The sequence below is a fragment of the Pyrus communis genome, chromosome 2, assembly GCF_963583255.1.
Source record: "Pyrus communis chromosome 2, drPyrComm1.1, whole genome shotgun sequence".
In the NCBI taxonomy this organism is placed as follows: Eukaryota; Viridiplantae; Streptophyta; class Magnoliopsida; order Rosales; family Rosaceae; genus Pyrus; species Pyrus communis.
The window spans coordinates 4025664-4044475 of record NC_084804.1 but is presented as its reverse complement, the minus strand read 5'-3'; the positions used below and the strand labels follow the sequence as shown (position 1 = coordinate 4044475).

Sequence of the window (18812 nt, the reverse complement as noted above, 5' to 3'; positions counted from 1 at the left end):
AATTTCTATTCAACAAATCTTGTCGATTTTGTGCAGATACCTTTTGAGTTCACGTGTGCTTGAAAAAAGAAAGGGATCACATGCATAATGCTGTTGCAATTGAATATATTCCACCGGAGAAGATTTTGTCCCACAAGGAAATGCAATTTCTGCTTCAAAATATTTTTTATCTTTTAATTTGTGAGGTGATTTGAACTTGTATTATTTCTTTTTTTTTCTTCGGTTAATTTATTATGTGTGGGCCGCTGACTAGCGTTGCCTTCAGGATGAAACGTACCATAGTCTAAACTCTACAGGTAGGAGGCAATGCATTGTGTTCATGTTCTAGTTGTATTAATTGTGTCTTAAGTTCACGCAAATTTCGAGTCGTGTAACGTGTAAGAGGCAATTTTGGTTAAACGGAGGGCTTTAAGGATGAAACGTCTTCAGTTGCCATGATTGGAAGTATTAGTACACTAATTATGTTAAAATTGGGTTAATTATCAGTTTTTTATTTTTTGTTTCATCAGTTCGACTAGTTTTCTAACTTTAATTTTTTTCTTGGGTATTGCAATTTGGACTGGGCTGGGCCCGAGTGTCAGAAAAATGGGCTGGGCTTGAAATGGCGGCAAACCTTACCCAACCCAAGAGAGCAGCAGCACCGCCAACACCACCGCGCACGCCGAACGAAAGACCAAACTAAAACGAAGAGTGACAAAGGTAAAGGAGGAGATGGCGGACCCGAAACCAAGGCGACTGAAGGGTCACAAGGCCACCGCCACGTGCTGCATCGCCTCAGCCGCTACACCCGGCCTCGTCGCCTCCTCCGGCGAGGTATGGTTATGGAGGAAATTTCAAATTTGAAAACTCAACATTCTGTGGCGTTTGCATGTTTTTGGGAAATTGGGTTTTTGGTATTGAAATGGAACAATCGAAACTTTGTAGGATGGCTGCATTTGCTGGTTCGATATGCGATTCAAAGATGCGATTGATATCATGGAGGTGGGAGAGGAACCCATTTCATCCTTATGTTTCAGGGCAGGTAAAATGTTTAACAAAGTTTTGAGTATTTGAGTTTTTTAGAGTGAAAATTTAGGAAATTTATTTTTGTGGGTTGAATCAGGAAATGAAAATATGATATATGTTGCATCCGGGAAGCAAGTCAAGAGCTTTGATGTCCGTCTGGTAATCATCAACCCTCCCCTCTCACTCTATGTTTTCGTGTTTTCGATGTTTTTACGTGTTGAATGTTTAGAGTTTGTCATTCCATTTTCAAGGGGAGTTCATGCTCGTGGAAGCCCCTGGAGAGCTTTGATTATAACAAAGAAGAGATAAATCAGGTATTGGAGTTGAGGTAGACATTTTTTCGAATTCGATTGCTTACTTTGAGTTCAGGTGCCCCATTTCTGGAGCTTATTTGTTTGTATGTTTGTGATTGCAGATTGCTTGCAGCTCTAAGTCCTCTTTTCTTGCTGCTCCCGATGACGGCGGTGAAATTAAGGTCCCTACTGATTTTTTCCGTTCATATGTAATTGAATGTCTATCTCATAAGCGGCTGACTGTAATCATTGTGGCAGATTATTGACATTCGCCAGAAACGAATTTACAAAACATTAAGAGATGGCCATACAAGTGTATCCTTTTTTCTGTTGTACATAATTCAAGCACTTCCGTTTTTGCTTCTTCTACAAAGAATGTGATTCAGCGTTGGATTTTGAACAAAATATTGTGCTGCATATCTTTTCATTTTCCTTCTTTCTTTCGTTAAATTTCAATTGCTTAGTACCCAGCATGATCTGTTCCTTTGAAGTTTTTGCTATCCTACCCTTGCAATTCTATCACCTTAACCATACACTGTAGATTTGTAGCACCGCGCAATTCCTTCCTTGGAAACCTTGGGAAGGTATGTCTGCAGGATTTCATTTGCTCTCTCTCCTTCTTGGTCTTGCTTTCTTCCATCATGGATTTTTGTTTTCAATTTATAAACTGGATAGAACCCAAGCATACTCTAAGTTTGCAACAAGGTGGAAAGAAACAAAAAATAATACATCTTTACCATAAATTAAAGTTAATAGTTACATTCACTTTAAGAGAACAACAAAATATTTGTTCCTGAATTGATAATGTTAGTGGGCATTAGTTGGATGGATGAGATTAAAGCTTCCGGTGAGCATTTTTAATCCAGAATAGGGCTTTCAACCGGAACTTTGAGGGCCTCTTATCATGTTTTGGTGCTGTGCTAATATATTTTACAAAAATCTTAGGATTTACTTGAACAAGGCACATGGAGCATACATGGCATATGAGTGTGATTGTGTGGGTTTGTTTGTTGAAGAATCCAGTAAAATCTCATCTCGTTCTATTCACAGATAATTGACTACCAACTTCTATCTTGGGGTATCTTGGACAGTTATCACGGGAGGTCTTGATTCAAAGCTTGTAATGTGGGATTTCTCCAAGGGGCGCCCGAACAAAATTATGAATTTTGGTAAAACTTCTATCTTTTGTAATCCACAACTTTCTCTTCCGTAATTTGTTGCTTTCCGTATCCCTTATGAGAGTAAATCAAAATTGGAATTGGTTCCAGGCCTATCACGCACTTAGGAAATCGTAGGCACTTGAACCCTTCCTAACCATTTCTCTTGCCTTGCCACTGGCCAGTGCCTGGTTCAAAATATGATTTTTTTTTTTTCCTTCATTTTTATTTCATACGTGTCCTCCTCTCAACACGTTGATGCACTTTATTTTGTTTCTACTAAAATGATCATTTTGATGATTTTTTTTTGGAAGAACATATAAATTTAAAATCATTGTGGGTCAGTGGTTGGATTAATTTTTTTATACAATCCGTGCTTGCTGTTTTTCACTGCAGATTTGCCTGATGCAAATAATGGCAAGGCCAAGGAACAGTGTTTTAATCCTGCTTTTGTTCACTCAATAGCAGTTCCAGAAATGGATATGTTAGACAAATCGGACAAGGTTTGCATTGTGGCTAGGGGTGATGGTGCAGTTGATGTAATTAATATAGAAGCTGAACTTGCTCCCCTGAGGTCAAAAGGTTCTAAAAAACCTCAGAAAGGATCTCAATCAAGATCGAAAGGTACTGATCAAGACCCAGATCAAGAAGGAAGGAAAAGGTTGCATTTGGATTACTCATCCGGCGGTCACACTGCTGCTGTCTCTTGCGTGTAAGTAATAAACTTAAATGCAGTTCAAGGAAACTTAATTCACACATTGACTAGTACATGTTATTCAGGGCATTTTCGTTATTTGGAGATAGAGGAAGATTTATAATTTCAGGTGGAAATGATAAGTTGGTAAAGGTCTGGGATTGGACCAAGTGTATTGATGAAGGTAGCAGCAGCGATCTTCTACAGTTGAATATCAACCACAGCAAAAAAGTGAGTTACCGTTGCTTTACCGCCTCTTTCCTTTTCATTTTATCTTCTCATCATGAAATTGATTGCCTTGGCAGGTCAACTGGCTCTGTACCACTCCGGCTGATACAGAAAACCTAGTTGTTTGTGATACAACAAAGGTGGTAAAGGTTTATTCTGTTGCCTAGATTAAAGCCGCGCAATCAATGACTGGCAAACTCGTTCCCAGATATCTGAAAACTTGTTTACTCTCTGTGTATTGTGCCTTGATCTGCAAATCCTTAATCGCCATAATCAGCTTGCTGCACTTGACCCGGCAACCTTCTGCTTCGGGACTCACCCTGTATTCGATGATGTAGACGTTTCCTATGTGTAAGTTGGGAAATCAGATGCTAGTCTGTAACTCTATCATGTCACTGCTGGTATCACATGTTATGTTGTTTTCCTTTTGGAGTTTTGGTTGGTATGCAATATCACATACCGTTGTAATCCATGATATGATAATATTGTTGAAGCGATGTTGACTCAATACCTTGTGCGTCACCAAGTGACTTCTGTGGAACGGGTTTATTGTTAATGTCACGTACAGAGCTTAGTAGAGGGTGTTTTAAACGTGACATTGTATTAGTGATTCAGAACGTCATTAATAATGGCCTTCTATACAAGTTCCTCTCTTAACACGCACCTTTCGAAGTACTTGGCTAATTCTTATACGTATCACAAGTAGAAAGGAGAAGGATGTACTTGAGATTTGAGAACCTTTACCCAATAAACCTGCAGGATGAAGACCAACTGTGTAACGTATTAATTGTGAAATTGTCACCGAATAGGAAGTTGCATGTTTCTATCCGACTTATGGTAATGTAGTTTTCTCGTCTCTTCCAAAGTGGAGATATGTTCCTAACTCTTTCATAATCATCAATGTGTGACAAAATTCAATTTTTTTTAATTTATTTATACAAAAAATGGTGTTAGGCTAATTGTTAGTTGTTAGGAGGAGAGATCAATGAAAATCAAATCCACACCAGAGTGCATATGTATAATTGTATTCCGTTATTGCAGTAAAGTGTTATCTGTCAAAATGTTTGTAATAACACAAATTTGGACGCTTGTGATTAATAGAAAGTACACGAAGATTCCTGGTTAATTTCCTAAAGGTAGGGTAAGTAAAAGCCCTAATTAGTCTTTAACATAATTACCAAAGCCGTTTTATAAGGCATGCTTGTAGGGCCTTTATTTTGCCAGGTATAGGTAAAACGTAAAAGACAACTCCAGTCCACCACGTTTGTTCTGAGGTTTTTGGTGGGTTCAAGGATGTAACTTGCCCAACCGAAACCTTCCTTACACTTCCCGCAAAAATTTCAAATCTCATTCCTTTTGGCAAAAACAAAGGAAAAACAATGCGTAGCTTAAGCTTCCCACCACCCTCTCTCTCTCTCTCTCTCTCTCTCCGCAAAAACAATGACACCAACACCCCAACTTCCACACCCTTCCAACTACCACACTCCATCCACCTCTTCCTTCTCACCATTGCAAAAATATGGTTTCGGCATTTTGTATAAGACCAGCAACAAGTCCCAGATTGGCAAGTGGAGTGAAACAGCCTCTTCCAAGGATCATTTGGAATTTTGGGTTTCTCTGGAAATTGAGGAAAGGCTTCGACTTTGTCGAAAATGATGCAGTCTGTTGCTCCTCCGTGCAATGCCTGCGGCGAGCAGGTGGGGCTTGATGCTAATGGGGAGATTTTCGTGGCGTGCCACGAGTGTAATTTCCCCGTTTGCAAGGCTTGTTTCGATGATGATGTCAAGGCCGGGCGTAAACTCTGCTTAAAGTGTGGCATTCCCTATGACGGTATGTCTTGTTCTTGGATTTCTCTGAACCATGTCTGTGTTTTCAGATGCTTTGGTGTATGTCTACATTTGTTATTTGGTTATATTGGCAGCATTCTGTGATAATTGTACTTATTTGTACATGAAATTGGAAATTATGTACATTTTAAATTTATAGAAATAGTTTGGTTGATCACATTATAACAAAATCTTTAGGATACTGATTAAGTTCCCACGCACGCACTTGATGATGGATTAAGATCGAACTTTCTCTTTCTCGTAAGCTGATTTGGGCAAGTTCATCGTGTGCGTTTACATATTCAAAGTTCGGTTCCTCTATGTGCTATTTGGATTTTGGATTTTGGAAATGATGCGACGAGAGTAATGAAACCAAATGTGCATATAGGTGAAATACCGTTCTGAAATTGAGTCCCCTTGAGTTTCGGAAAGAGATTGAAAAAGGGCTCATTTTTTTTGTCTTGATTGATAATGTGATATTTATCATTTATACGGCTCGTTATATAATCAAATTTGTGATTCTCATGATTCCTAAGCTATGATATTGGCTGTTAAATTCTTCAGATAGCTCGTTGGCGGACTATGAAACAAAAGTGTCTGGCACTCGATCCACAATGGAGGCTCACCTGAATAGTTCTCAGGTACAAATGTGTATCTACAATGCTGTAACTTATAGGTACTCTATGTGAAATGAGATGAGTGAAGTTTCTTACAGTTTGCCACATACTTGTTTCAGCAGGATACCGGAATTCATGCTAGGCATATCAGCAGTGTGTCTACACTGGATAGTGGTGAGTCGTACTTCTTTTCCTTACATGATTTTTGCCTCCTTGTCTCATTTTTACCAATTTGCATTTTTTTTCGTTATCCTTGAAGAATTAAACGACGAATATGGCAATCCAATTTGGAAGAACAGAGTGGATAGTTGGAAGGATAAGAAGGATAAAAAGAGCAAGAAGAAAAAGGATACGCCTAAGGGGGAAAAGGAGGCTCAAATTCCACCTGAGCAGCAGATGACAGAGGAATAGTAAGTACAACTAAAACTTGGGTTTATGTAGAGGACACTCTAAAACAGAAATGATAAAGCAGTTTCAAACGTATAAGGGCCTTTCGGTGCTAGTTTTCTGATTAGGCTCCGTGTTTTTGAGTCTTTTCCATAACGCTGTTGTCTATGTCATGCAAAGGTTCAGGTGTTCATGAAAGGAAAAATTGTTTTTGGCTTAGACGAGATGACTTTTACTCGTATGTTGTTATTTCATGTTGGATGGTGTTCTATGTTCATTATAGTTATCCTGCGATTCCAAATATTGGACACGAAAGAGTAGAAAAATGCATATCAGTATCCTAACAGTGCTTCATAAACACAGTTAATGAAATGATTAAAAGCATGTTAATATTTTGGGAAGTTTCAGTGTAATTTTCAAAAGAAAAAGGGCGAATATTATGCATGTATGAGTTTAGATGTGTTTGGACTTTGGATCATATCCATTTCATAACATTTGACGCTTTCTTTTTACGCAAACTAGTGTGTTAATTGAATTATGGCCTTCTATGCAGTTCCTCAGAGGCTGCGGAACCACTTTCAACTGTTGTTCCACTTCCACCCAACAGAATCACACCATACAGAACTGTAATAATTATGCGATTGATCATTCTTGCCCTTTTCTTCCATTATCGAGTAACAAATCCTGTTGATAGCGCTTATGGTCTATGGTTCACTTCTATCATATGTGAGATCTGGTTCGCTTTTTCATGGGTGTTGGATCAGTTTCCTAAGTGGTCTCCAGTTAATCGGATTACATTTACTGATAGGTTATCTGCCAGGTATGCATCTTCAATTGATTTTTCTTATGCTTTCAACTGGTTACCAATATTAGTTATCGATGTTTCGAATCTTAATTTCATGCTCACTGGAAGATTATGAAAAGAAAGTATGAGCAAAGTCTGAGTTGGTAAAAACTGTTAACCAGTGAAGGGGAGGAAACAAATGACCCTAATTTCTGAATTGGATTTTAAACATAGTCTTAAGTTTTCGCAATGGATGTACTTATGAAATGGTTGTATAAACTTCTATGCCAGGTTTGAAAGAGAGGGTGAACCCTCTGAGCTTGCTGCAGTGGATTTCTTCGTGAGTACAGTTGATCCGTTGAAAGAACCGCCCCTGATCACTGCCAATACTGTTCTTTCTATCCTTGCTGTAGACTACCCCGTGGATAAAGTTTCTTGCTATGTGTCTGATGATGGTGCTGCCATGCTTTCTTTTGAATCTCTTGCCGAGACATCTGAATTTGCAAGGAAGTGGGTACCATTCTGCAAGAATTTTTCGATTGAACCACGTGCACCTGAGTTTTACTTCTCACAAAAGATTGACTACTTGAAGGATAAAGTGCAACCATCTTTTGTGAAGGAGCGCAGAGCGATGAAAGTAAGTACCTAATGGCCGAAGCTTCTTCTAGTTGCAACTGAATATCACTCATGATAATTTGATATCAAAACTAAATGGAAGCAAATGTGCTAGTTGTTTGTCTAAATATCAGAAAGCTTTCATTAATAATCACTTCATAATTTGTTTACAGAGAGATTATGAAGAATTCAAAGTGCGAATGAATGCTTTAGTTGCAAAGGCTCAAAAAACACCAGAAGAAGGATGGACTATGCAAGACGGAACACCTTGGCCAGGAAATAACCCACGTGACCATCCCGGAATGATTCAGGTAGATAGATACCCTATGATTCATTTTAATCAATAATGATAACCTTGGTGAACACTGTTTCTTCTTTCTTTTGCTTTTGTTTTCAATCAACTATCGATACATGATCTTTCTTATGTCCCTCTACAAAGAGATTTCAGCCTTCATCGTTTTGTAAATAATTAATTTTGACATATAACTCCTTGTTTACCCTTCTCAGGTTTTCCTGGGACACAGTGGTGCCTATGACATCGAAGGAAATGAACTTCCTCGATTGGTTTATGTCTCGAGAGAGAAGAGACCCGGCTATCCACATCACAAGAAAGCTGGTGCTGAAAATGCTCTGGTATAAATACATGGTTTTAGAGTGAAAAATTGCTACCTCATGATTTGGTATATATACATACATAACTTGATTGATTGGATTGGTGCAGGTAAGGGTGTCTGCAGTTCTCACAAATGCCCCATACATCCTCAATCTTGACTGCGATCACTACGTTAACAATAGCCAGGCAATTCGTGAGGCAATGTGTTTCTTGATGGACCCGCAAGTTGGTCGAGAAGTATGCTATGTGCAGTTTCCTCAGAGGTTTGATGGCATTGATCGCAGTGATCGATATGCCAACCGCAACACAGTTTTCTTTGATGTGAGTTTGAAGCTATCATACAGATCTCGACATTTTGACAGTAGCCTTACATTTCCTGCACAATTGAAACGAATTAGTAAAGTTTTGAATATCTCTCAATCTCAATTTGCAGGTTAACATGAAAGGACTGGATGGAATTCAAGGTCCAGTATATGTGGGGACAGGATGTTGTTTCAATAGGCAAGCACTTTATGGCTACGGTCCTCCTTCTATGCCCAACTTACCCAAGGCTGCTTCCTCATCCTCCTGCTCATGGTGTGGTTGCTGCTCTTGTTGCTGCCCCTCTAAGAAGCCGTCGAAAGATCTGTCAGAGGCTTACCGAGATGCAAAACGCGAGGAGCTTGATGCTGCCATATTCAACCTCCGGGAGATTGAGAGTATGTATCTAATCACTCGTTGAAACTGGATTTAGACAAATGGTTGTTGAGCTTTCAGTATATAAATTATTTGCGCTTTCTTATGCAGACTATGATGAGTTTGAGAGGTCAATGTTGATCTCGCAGACGAGCTTTGAGAAAACTTTTGGATTATCATCTGTATTCATAGAGTCTACACTAATGGAGAACGGAGGAGTGGCCGAATCTTCCAACCCATCAACTTTGATCAAGGAGGCAATTCATGTCATTAGCTGCGGTTATGAAGAGAAGACCGCGTGGGGAAAAGAAGTAGGATCCTACTCTAATTTTTGTAGAAGTATTTGATTGGAATCTTGAAGTTTTAGAAGCTTGTAAACGAATTATGGCTTCCATTAATAATCACCGTGTTCTTCTATCCAAATGGTTTATATTCATTTTTTCCACAGATTGGTTGGATATATGGATCAATCACGGAGGATATCTTAACCGGTTTCAAGATGCATTGCCGTGGATGGAGGTCAATTTACTGCATGCCCTTGAGGCCTGCATTCAAAGGGTCAGCTCCCATTAACCTTTCTGATCGACTGCACCAAGTTCTTCGGTGGGCACTTGGTTCGGTGGAAATTTTCCTCAGTAGACATTGTCCTCTCTGGTACGGGTTTGCAGGAGGCCGCCTCAAACTGCTTCAGAGAATGGCATATATCAACACTATTGTTTACCCCTTCACATCCCTCCCTCTCGTTGCTTACTGTACACTCCCTGCAATATGCCTTCTCACAGGAAAATTCATCATCCCAACGGTAAGTTTTTTCTACCTTCTCTGTCTTATGAGACAGACATAATAAACCGCCTCTCGCACGTGCAGAAAGGCTAGCACATCGATAATGTTAAACTTTAGAGTCGTTGAATGTGTTTCTTGATATTCAAGAAACTTGGCCACTGCATTAATCGAGTTAAGTATAATTCTTTTGATCTTTGATTCAGCTTACAAACCTGGCAAGTGCCCTGTTTCTTGGCCTCTTCATCTCCATCATTGCTACAAGTGTGCTTGAGTTGCGGTGGAGTGGAGTCCGCATCGAGGACTTATGGCGTAACGAGCAGTTCTGGGTGATCGGGGGTGTTTCAGCCCATCTCTTCGCCGTCTTCCAAGGTTTCTTAAAGATGTTGGCCGGAATTGACACCAACTTCACCGTCACAACCAAATCAGCCGAGGACACAGAATTCGGAGAGCTCTATCTGATCAAATGGACCACACTTTTGATTCCCCCCACTACACTCCTCATTATAAACATGGTTGGTGTTGTAGCTGGATTTTCGGACGCCCTTAACAAGGGATACGAAGCTTGGGGGCCACTTTTCGGGAAGGTTTTCTTCGCCTTCTGGGTGATTCTCCATCTCTATCCCTTCCTCAAAGGTCTCATGGGACGCCAAAACCGGACTCCAACCATCGTTGTTTTGTGGTCAGTCCTCTTGGCCTCTGTCTTCTCTCTTGTTTGGGTGAAGATAAATCCCTTTGTGAGCAAAGTGGACAGCTCAACGCTTGCTGAAAGCTGCATTTCCATAGACTGCTGAGACATTACACGAAAGTTTTCCACGATTTTGAATTCGTTATAGTTTGAATGCGAGGAAAAACTCGATTTCTGGGAATCAGAAGTGAGTTCTTTGTAGTTTAGAAAGATTTGTAATGATTTTTTTTTTCCTTGTTCTTTCGGATTTTGACGATCAGTGTGTAAAGATTTAAGCATTGCTGTCCTACAATATCAGTGTAAGAAGATGTTGTAATTGTCCCTTCCAATTGCATTTGGATCATGTCTCATCATCACTTAGTGATGTATTTTTGTCTATTTTTTGTTCTAAATTCGTTAACGTTAGGAAGAAAAACTTGTGTACGGGATCCTTAACACATGATTTGTAAGACAATTTTAGTAAAATATGGGATATTTTATATTTTTGTCAAATTCAATATGAGAGTTGTCATAGTTAAGCATTTGTATCGAAGTTTTCCTCCATCAATATGAATAGGTCATGGATACAGTTGCCCCACGGAGTTACACTCACAATGGAATGGACTCGGTGGTATCAACTGTATAGGGCAGCAGACTCAAAAAGGTCCAGGAGTTTGAGACTAGTGTGAAGTTGTGCCGAACAAAACATAAAATAACATTGTTTTATGTGAAAGGTCGAATGAATGATGTAATCTGTGATTGTACCGAAACATTTTCCCTAAACAAGACTTTTCTTCTCGTACGCTAGCTAACACATATTTTCTTATTAGTAACCTTTTCTTGATGGAAAAGCAGAAATATGAGCATCAGAATACGGCCCCCACTCCCGATCGAATGGTCACTCTCCCTCGCATGGTCTCAGAACCAGAAATCTTACCGTTATTTCACAGCTAAATTCCTCAAGCCTTTCTACCTCTATGTCGCACTCTCTCTTTTAAAAAGAGTATACCATGAGGCAAAAAAGCTGGACACGACAAAAGTCTACTTGAGATTCTTTCTGAATTTCTGTGTTTTGAACAGACTCAGAAATTCAAGTTGTTCAAAAAAGAGATCATAACCGTTTAAAACTTCATTTTTCTGTAAAGTGCGCCAGTGTAATAGGTTGTTTTAGACACAAAATTTCAAAGAATCTCTCAACTCTAACTAAAAAATATTGGATTTTCAGATTTTATATTATAAATCCCCTTGGACTTTTGGCCTTTGCCTTTAATGGAAGGCTAAATATTTAAAAGAAATTTGTCGGATTAATAAGCCATTTACTTATTATTTAATTAATTACTCCATTAATTAACCTGTTGAAAGCTGGAAAGCTGAAATCTGCCTTAGAGTCCATCTGATGAGAATGTTTTTTAGATTTTCTTTGTCAGGATCTTTAGAATTTTCATATTCTAACCGTTCATCTTATATAATGTGATCAGTTTTCATTAAGTACTATTTATGTTTAATTTTAAATAATTCTGACCGCACAATATACGATGGATAACCAGAATATGAGGAACTTTAGGATTCCCACAATTTAAATCTGGATGTGATCCAAATCTGAGTCCTTGACCCATGTTCTTGTATTTAATAGAAAATGATCTTCTCCTAATCCCTTTCCACATAATCCACCTAATTCAGGATCTGAACTGTTAAAATTTGATTTAACGGTTACAAACAGAGAGCCTTTTAAAAATGATAATAACTGTAACCCTTGGATCAAATTTCAACGGTCCGGAAAAGGGATTTGGAGATGATCATTTCCTATTTAACAGCAGCACATATGTTCAAAGAATGTACACGTGTGGCCACATAAGAATGCCCCTGGTTTTATCCGTTATTTACACACTCAACCAGGCCAGCCTTTCCACACAGGCAACCACTCTTTTATTTTCCATAATTAATGCTGCAAAAAGACAAAGGTGAAAAAGTTGGTAGATTATTATTTTGTTTGCCTAAATGGTGTTAATTGCTGCTGGTTTAATTTCTCCAACTTGATTAATTCAACACTTTTTTGATAAATTAAAGGAACGAAGAAGGATGGTAAAAATCATCATGACAAATCTTTATGTTTATCAACTGCAAATCATCATTAAACTTCAAATTAACTAATTACTTTACTCCCCGGAAAAAAAAAATTATTATTATGTTGATCGCTCAAAGTTATCATTTAGAACTACTATTTAGTAAATAATATTCTCTACTTGTAAGAGAAAAATTTTAAATTCAAGAATTTTATATGAGGAGGAGCCTCACAACATGAAAATTTAGAATAAATTGCACAAACATTGAAAGACCCATCAAATTCTATTCAGTGAACTAAAAACATTGTAGAAACTCAAACGCTTGAATATGAAGTAAATAGTTAAGCAAGAAAATTTAAAAATATGACAAAAGGACTAAAGAAAATACAAAGAAAAGTTAATAGCAAAATGAGGGGAAGGGAAATTTACACTGAAATAAGAGAGATGGGTGAAAAAGGAGGCCTGTAAAGGAAAAGAGAATTTGGACTGAGAAGAGGTGCACTTGAATTTTGATTGTGTTCGTCTGATAAGCAACAAGAACAATATGTTATGGTAGCAGAAGAAAAAATAAAATAAAATAAAATAAAAAGCAGAATGGCCCAAAACCATTCTAATCCCTTGGTGACTCCACCTCTAGTTTAGAGTGTAGTAAGAAAATATAAACAATGAATGAGTACCAACCAGCATTAATAAGATGAGTATGAAACTCAAATAACATTTGTTAGCCTATCATAATTGCTCGAAAATAATAAGCTAAGAATTTATCACGGTTTTGAAGTGTAGCGGAAAAATATAAATAGTGAACAAGCACATAACATTAATTTTAAAACAAACATGAAACGAGCTGTAAACTCAAACGTGCGAATAGGTGAGTTCATCTTCATGCTCATATCTTGAAAATGAAGTGAAATAAAGCATATTAGAAATTAAACATGTAAATGCAGGAGGGATACCAGCTGGACAACGAAAACAAAAGTCCCGTTGTGCAATTTTTGCAAGAATTGAAGGGCATAAAAGTAATTCTAAGAGACAACACAGCATCCTAAATCTCATCTCATTGTTCCCAAGCTCTCTCACTGGTCAGTCACTGTACACATACTCAAGCACCTCACACAAATACACACTCACACTCTTCCCCATAAGGCCAAAGCTCTCTCTCTCTCTCTCTCTCTTTTTCTCTCTCTAAAAAAAAAATGGAACCACCACCACTGCCTCTCACTCTGCTTCTCCACCTCCTCCTCCTCCTCCTCTCCGCCACCGCCCTCTCAGCCAAAGCACCACTCCCCCCAACCCCATCTCCCACCTCCTCCCCCACCCGACCGAATTCTACCACCACCCCAAAGTCCCCAACCTTACCATCCTCACCTTCAGCCAAAGCACCACTCCCTCCGACCCCATCTCCCACCTCCTCCCCCACCCCACCGAATTCTACCACCACCCCAAGGTCCCCAACCTTACCATCCTCACCATCTTCAAGCACACTTGACCCAAAGCAACTCAGGGCCCTCCAGTCCCTCAACATTCCCACCTCCAAAGACCCCTGCAGAAACCCATCCATCCTCCCCCCAAACACCACCATCTGCGACTCCTCCAAGCCCTTCCGCCACCTCCTCTCCCTCCGCCTCGCCAACTGCTCCGACGACGTCGCCCTCTCCTTCACCGCCCTCAAATCCCTCTCCACCCTCCAGTCCCTCCAGTTCCTCAACTGCCCCATTGCCCCAATCCGCTTCCCCGCCGACCTCGTTGCCTCCCTCCACTCCTTCACCTGCATCAACTCCCTCCGCCGCCTCACTGGCGTCTGGCTCGCCCGCCTCCAAAACCTCACCGATCTCACCGTCTCCAACGTCCAAGTCAATGCCTCAGGACCCTTCGTCATCCTGGGAAGCTTGAAGAAGCTCAGGTCAGTCACCATCTCCCACGCCAATTTAACCGGCAGCATTCCGAAACACATGAATTTAAACCTTACCCACATAGATTTTTCCGGCAATAAGCTTCAGGGGAAGATACCTAGTGGCCTCACACTCCTGGAAAACCTCGAAACCTTAAACCTTTCCTCCAATTCCATCAATGGCTCAATACCCACTTCGTTCGGGGACCTGATTTCGTTAAAGAACGTGTCTTTGTCTTCAAATTCTTTATCCGGCGCCATCCCGGAGTCGATTTCAGCAATCCCGGGCCTAGTCCATCTCGATCTGAGCTCGAATCAGCTCAACGGAACAATCCCGAAATTCCTTTCCGAGATGAAGAGCTTGAAGCACTTGAATCTCGCAAACAACAAATTTCACGGTGTCGTGCCGTTCAATGTATCGTTCATTAGCAGATTGCAAGTGTTCAAGATTAGCAGGAACAGCGACCTCTGCTACAACCACTCTGTTCTGTCGTCGAAACTGAAGCTGGGAATTTCTCCCTGCGACAAACATGGACTGCCCATGTCGCCGCCACCGGCGAAAGCTGATTCGTCGGCGGACAACAGCAGCGATTCGGACTACGACGACACTGACGAGGATGATCAGAAGCAGGATCGACATCATGGTCCGAATAAGGTTGTTCTTGGTGTGGCCATTGGGCTTTCTTCTATTGTCTTCCTCATTATTTTCTTGGTTCTTCTCTCGAAATGCTGTCGTTGAAAGTTGATCAAGCTTGAAATTGCATTGTTTTGTTGATTAATTTTAGGGAAAGTAATTTTGCACACCATTTTTCTCCTCGTCTCTGTCGATTGGTTTTTTTATGATTTATTCAATCCAAAGGCCGGAAAAATAATTGGTAAGAGTCCCGAGGAGAAAAAAAAAAGAGTGCGGAAAACATTTCCTTTAGTTTCATTGCTTAAAGTTGATTAGATTAGGCCAAATTGGTTATTAAGAGATGAATTTTGATGGATTGCTGTGGAGAGAAAAGAGCAGTGGGGTTTTTTCATTATTTTCTGATAGGTTTTGGCAAGTGGCCACTTGGGTGTATTATTATTCTTTTCATGTGTTCTCCAAATATATATAATATAATTATGTATTATTTCCTCCTTCTGCCACAAGCATTTGCTTAAATTTACTTTGGTTTTGGTACAATTGGGTATTTTCTTAGTTGATTGAAGTCATGATCCTTGTATGCCTCTTTTGGAATTCAAAAAATGTTGATGCCAGATGCATGCCAAGACAATATTTCCGCTTGCCTAACACCCAAAATACGAATTCCACATTAAAGTTGTTTAGAATATCGCCGTATTAAAACGGTGAATTTCCTTTTTATGATGCTAAGAACAAAAAGAAATATTTACAGCTGTTTCTGCTTGAATAGAGAAGAGGACAATGGTGGATTGGTTATGAGGATAGGATCCTCTCCTGATCTAAGGATGAGGATCCTCCTGATCAAGAAATGTGGATCATTGGATGAAAATTCAACGGTTATAATTATTATAACTTTAAAGGGATTTCTCTGTTTGTAGCCGTTGGATTTTCATCTAACGACTCACACTCTTTGGTCAAAAGGATCCTCATCCTTAGATCAGGAGAGGATCTTGATCCTGGTTATGATTGATCTCCAAGTGGAAAATTATCTATCTATTATATATAAAGAGAGAAGAAAGTGAGAATAGTGTTTTGGTGTCACCAATCTTCAACAAAAACAATTGGACAAAAATGCCCTCAAAACAAAAAATTTCAAAGGCATTCCAAATAATGCATCAAATAAGATGGGGGTATTTTCGTCATTTTAATAATATATTTTTAATAATCAAATTATTTTGTGGTTTTTTTTTTTTAATTAGTATCTCATAGGCTAGCAATAATTTAATTCAATTTATCTATTTCTAAACACATTCAAAACATCTTAAGAGACATGTAATGCTGGTTATAAAAAAAAAAATCATTCACACGCGGATAATAATGTGATTAAATTAGTTGTCAAATGATTTTTTTTTTTTTTTTGTGACAATTGATATTATCTATACTAAGGGGGAGAGAGGTGGGTTTAGCCTCACAATGGAATAGTAACAATGTGCAATGTGATTCAATTAGTTGTTTATTAACTATTATTTTCTCTATTTTAAACATGTTCAAAACATCTTAAGAGGCGTGTAATTCCGGTTATGAAAAAAATCTTTCGCACGTGGATAATAATGTGATTAAATTAGTTGTTAAATGATTGTTTTTTTTTTCTTTTCAACAAACGATATTATCTACACTAAGGGGAAGGGAGTGGACTTAGCCTCACAATGAACTAGCAGTAATGTGATTCAATCAATTTTTTATTAAATATTATTTTCTTTATTCTTAATGTAAATTCTATAAAGACCAATTTTATTATGTGAATTCAACTGCTTTAATTGGTTTATGAGTGATTTCTTTTAGCATAATATAAAATTATTCATTTACTTTAAATATTTAACTTTTTTTTTTTAATTTACACATATATATATATTTAAAATATATAAGTCACGCATAGCACGTCATAATTAAAAAAATATATTCCGAGGCTAGTGGATAATAATAGGCACGATCATATTAGAAGCAGTTTGTTTCGGAAAGTTGCAAGTGAAAGAAAGATGACTTCGATACCAAAAGCGACAATTGAGCAAAGAACGATAATATGGTCGGTCGTCCACGGGCGTGTGACTGATGGTCACAATTGAATTTCGATGCGTTTGATTATTTCGCTTACCGTACAAACGCATAGTGTCGATGCGTCGGCCGCCCGTGTACGTGTGTTCTTCCGCCCAAACCACAACACTAGCAAAAATAGACAAATAAGTACTGGCGCGTGGTTTACATACCCCTCGAGAAGTTGTGGACGAGAAAATTTGTAGTGAAATATTAAGCGAGGGGAAAGAAGTGTCAGAATCTAATCCGTTTGTATACTCAGAATATTCGACAACAATTTTCCAGGAAAATCTCTTTTCCGCATTCGGAAACCCAAAATTTTCCGGGAAAATATGGGCGCGAGTGGTTTTCAATACGATTCTGTGCTTCGGTTTCCGACTTTCTTCTCTTTCAGCAAGCAGCCCAAGCTGGGAAACCCCATTTTCTCTCTCAAAGGTATTCACTTTTCTGCAATTCCACCTTAAATTTTGCAATTGGGTTCTTCTCAGAACTGTTTAAAACAGATCTCTTAGCTTGGTTTGCCTATTTTCTTGTCTGGAATCGCTACCAATGTTTTACTATTTTTTGTCAGACGTTGCGATTTTTTAAACTGCTCTAATTTACGGGAGACGGGAAGAGGGGTTCAAACGATAATTTAAACTACTCTGATCTATGAGGAAGGGATTCAAACTTGAGCGCGAGGACTAAATTGAAAAAAATAAATATTTAGTAGCTATTGAATTATCATTCCTGTTTTGATAACAGAGGTTCGGATATTTGATGATGCAGCTTGTTAATTTGGCTGAGATTGCAGATGTGTCCTCACTCTTTGAGCGCAAGGAGCTTCACTTAACAGTCACCTGCAGCGTTGGATCTCAAGGAAATGGAAGAGACCAACCTCCTCGGCGACGATCAGAAAGAGCCAACAAGGACGGAAGCAAGAAACGGGGATCCAGAAAATCGAACGCAAACCAGGAAGAGATCATTTCTCTATTCAGACGGATTCAGACTTCGATCTCAAAAGAAGGGTCTGTGGATGACGAGAAGATTAGCGCCGATGACTATGAAGATAGGCCGCATTCTGATTCGATTCTTCGCGCTCTTCATGGGTTAAGGAATCCGAAAGGTAATGTCGATGAGATGAATGCCTTGTTTGGTTCCATCATGCACAATTTTTGCAACTTAGACATGCTCATTTTTCGTGGTTAGGTTTAGGTGTCGATTGCAGTGTGCCTACCTTGTTCCATCTGAGTTTAGATTTCTATCCCCGTAGATCAAAGTAGTTTAGAATATCGATTGCTTGCAACAAAGAGGAGTCGAAGCAATTTAAAGTGATTAGTTGCTAGTTATGATGATTAGGTTTATCATCTTTCACGTACTATTTCTTAATCAAATTATAATTACTGCAGGCAAAGCTGATGAGAAGGACGGGAAGAAGGTTTTCACAAGGAGAACCGATACGAGAGAGGAGCAAATGCAGAGTAATCCCCCAGTTGCAGAGTTCAAGTTGACACGGCCGCCATCAAAATTTGTGAAGCGATCCCCGATTCCACATCCATCGACCCCGAGATCACAGTTTCTTGAGCTGGATAACGGAGCAACACCTTCGGCGACTGGAAGGTCCGGTGCAGAGGAATTAGATTTAGTGAGGGTGGAAGAAATGAAACTCCCCGAGCTGAAAGAGCTCGCAAAGTCGAGAGGAATGAGAGGTTACTCAAAACTTAAAAAAAGGGAGCTTGTGAAACTGCTCAAGTCATAAGGCAGCGTAAAAAGCCGAAACATTTGTATCAGAGCATTATGTGTATGAAAGAAATCGAATTTCACATTTTTCTCTTCAGGT

The 18812-nt window shown here is 39.1% G+C and overlaps 4 protein-coding genes across 4 annotated transcripts; all 4 read left to right on the top strand.

The window, feature by feature from the left end:
- Positions 1 to 670: 670 nt before the first annotated feature.
- LOC137726312 (uncharacterized) lies at positions 671 to 3885 on the top strand. Its single transcript, XM_068465224.1, has 11 exons — positions 671 to 813; positions 925 to 1021; positions 1103 to 1164; positions 1257 to 1319; positions 1421 to 1480; positions 1557 to 1613; positions 1840 to 1882; positions 2390 to 2467; positions 2852 to 3167; positions 3236 to 3380; positions 3455 to 3885. The coding sequence occupies exons 1-11, from the start codon at positions 712 to 714 to the stop codon at positions 3542 to 3544; spliced, it is 1113 nt and encodes a 370-aa protein (XP_068321325.1). The 5' UTR covers positions 671 to 711; the 3' UTR covers positions 3545 to 3885.
- A 1079-nt stretch (positions 3886 to 4964) lies between these two features.
- On the top strand, positions 4965 to 10783 carry LOC137723252 (cellulose synthase A catalytic subunit 8 [UDP-forming]). Its single transcript, XM_068462410.1, has 14 exons — positions 4965 to 5207; positions 5254 to 5313; positions 5768 to 5844; positions 5940 to 5994; positions 6080 to 6230; positions 6761 to 7027; positions 7283 to 7628; positions 7780 to 7917; positions 8114 to 8239; positions 8328 to 8540; positions 8653 to 8917; positions 9006 to 9205; positions 9343 to 9696; positions 9881 to 10783. Exons 1-14 carry the CDS (start codon positions 5030 to 5032, stop codon positions 10466 to 10468), a joined length of 3018 nt encoding a protein of 1005 aa, XP_068318511.1. The 5' UTR covers positions 4965 to 5029; the 3' UTR covers positions 10469 to 10783.
- A 2745-nt stretch (positions 10784 to 13528) lies between these two features.
- On the top strand, positions 13529 to 15497 carry LOC137726361 (receptor-like protein 51). The gene has a single exon (XM_068465280.1). It carries the CDS (start codon positions 13598 to 13600, stop codon positions 15029 to 15031), a length of 1434 nt encoding a protein of 477 aa, XP_068321381.1. The 5' UTR covers positions 13529 to 13597; the 3' UTR covers positions 15032 to 15497.
- Positions 15498 to 17193: 1696 nt separating this feature from the next.
- Positions 17194 to 18795, top strand: LOC137726107 (SAP-like protein BP-73). The gene is made up of 3 exons (XM_068464978.1): positions 17194 to 17428; positions 17787 to 18098; positions 18382 to 18795. Exons 1-3 carry the CDS (start codon positions 17326 to 17328, stop codon positions 18729 to 18731), a joined length of 765 nt encoding a protein of 254 aa, XP_068321079.1. The 5' UTR covers positions 17194 to 17325; the 3' UTR covers positions 18732 to 18795.
- Positions 18796 to 18812: the final 17 nt, after the last annotated feature.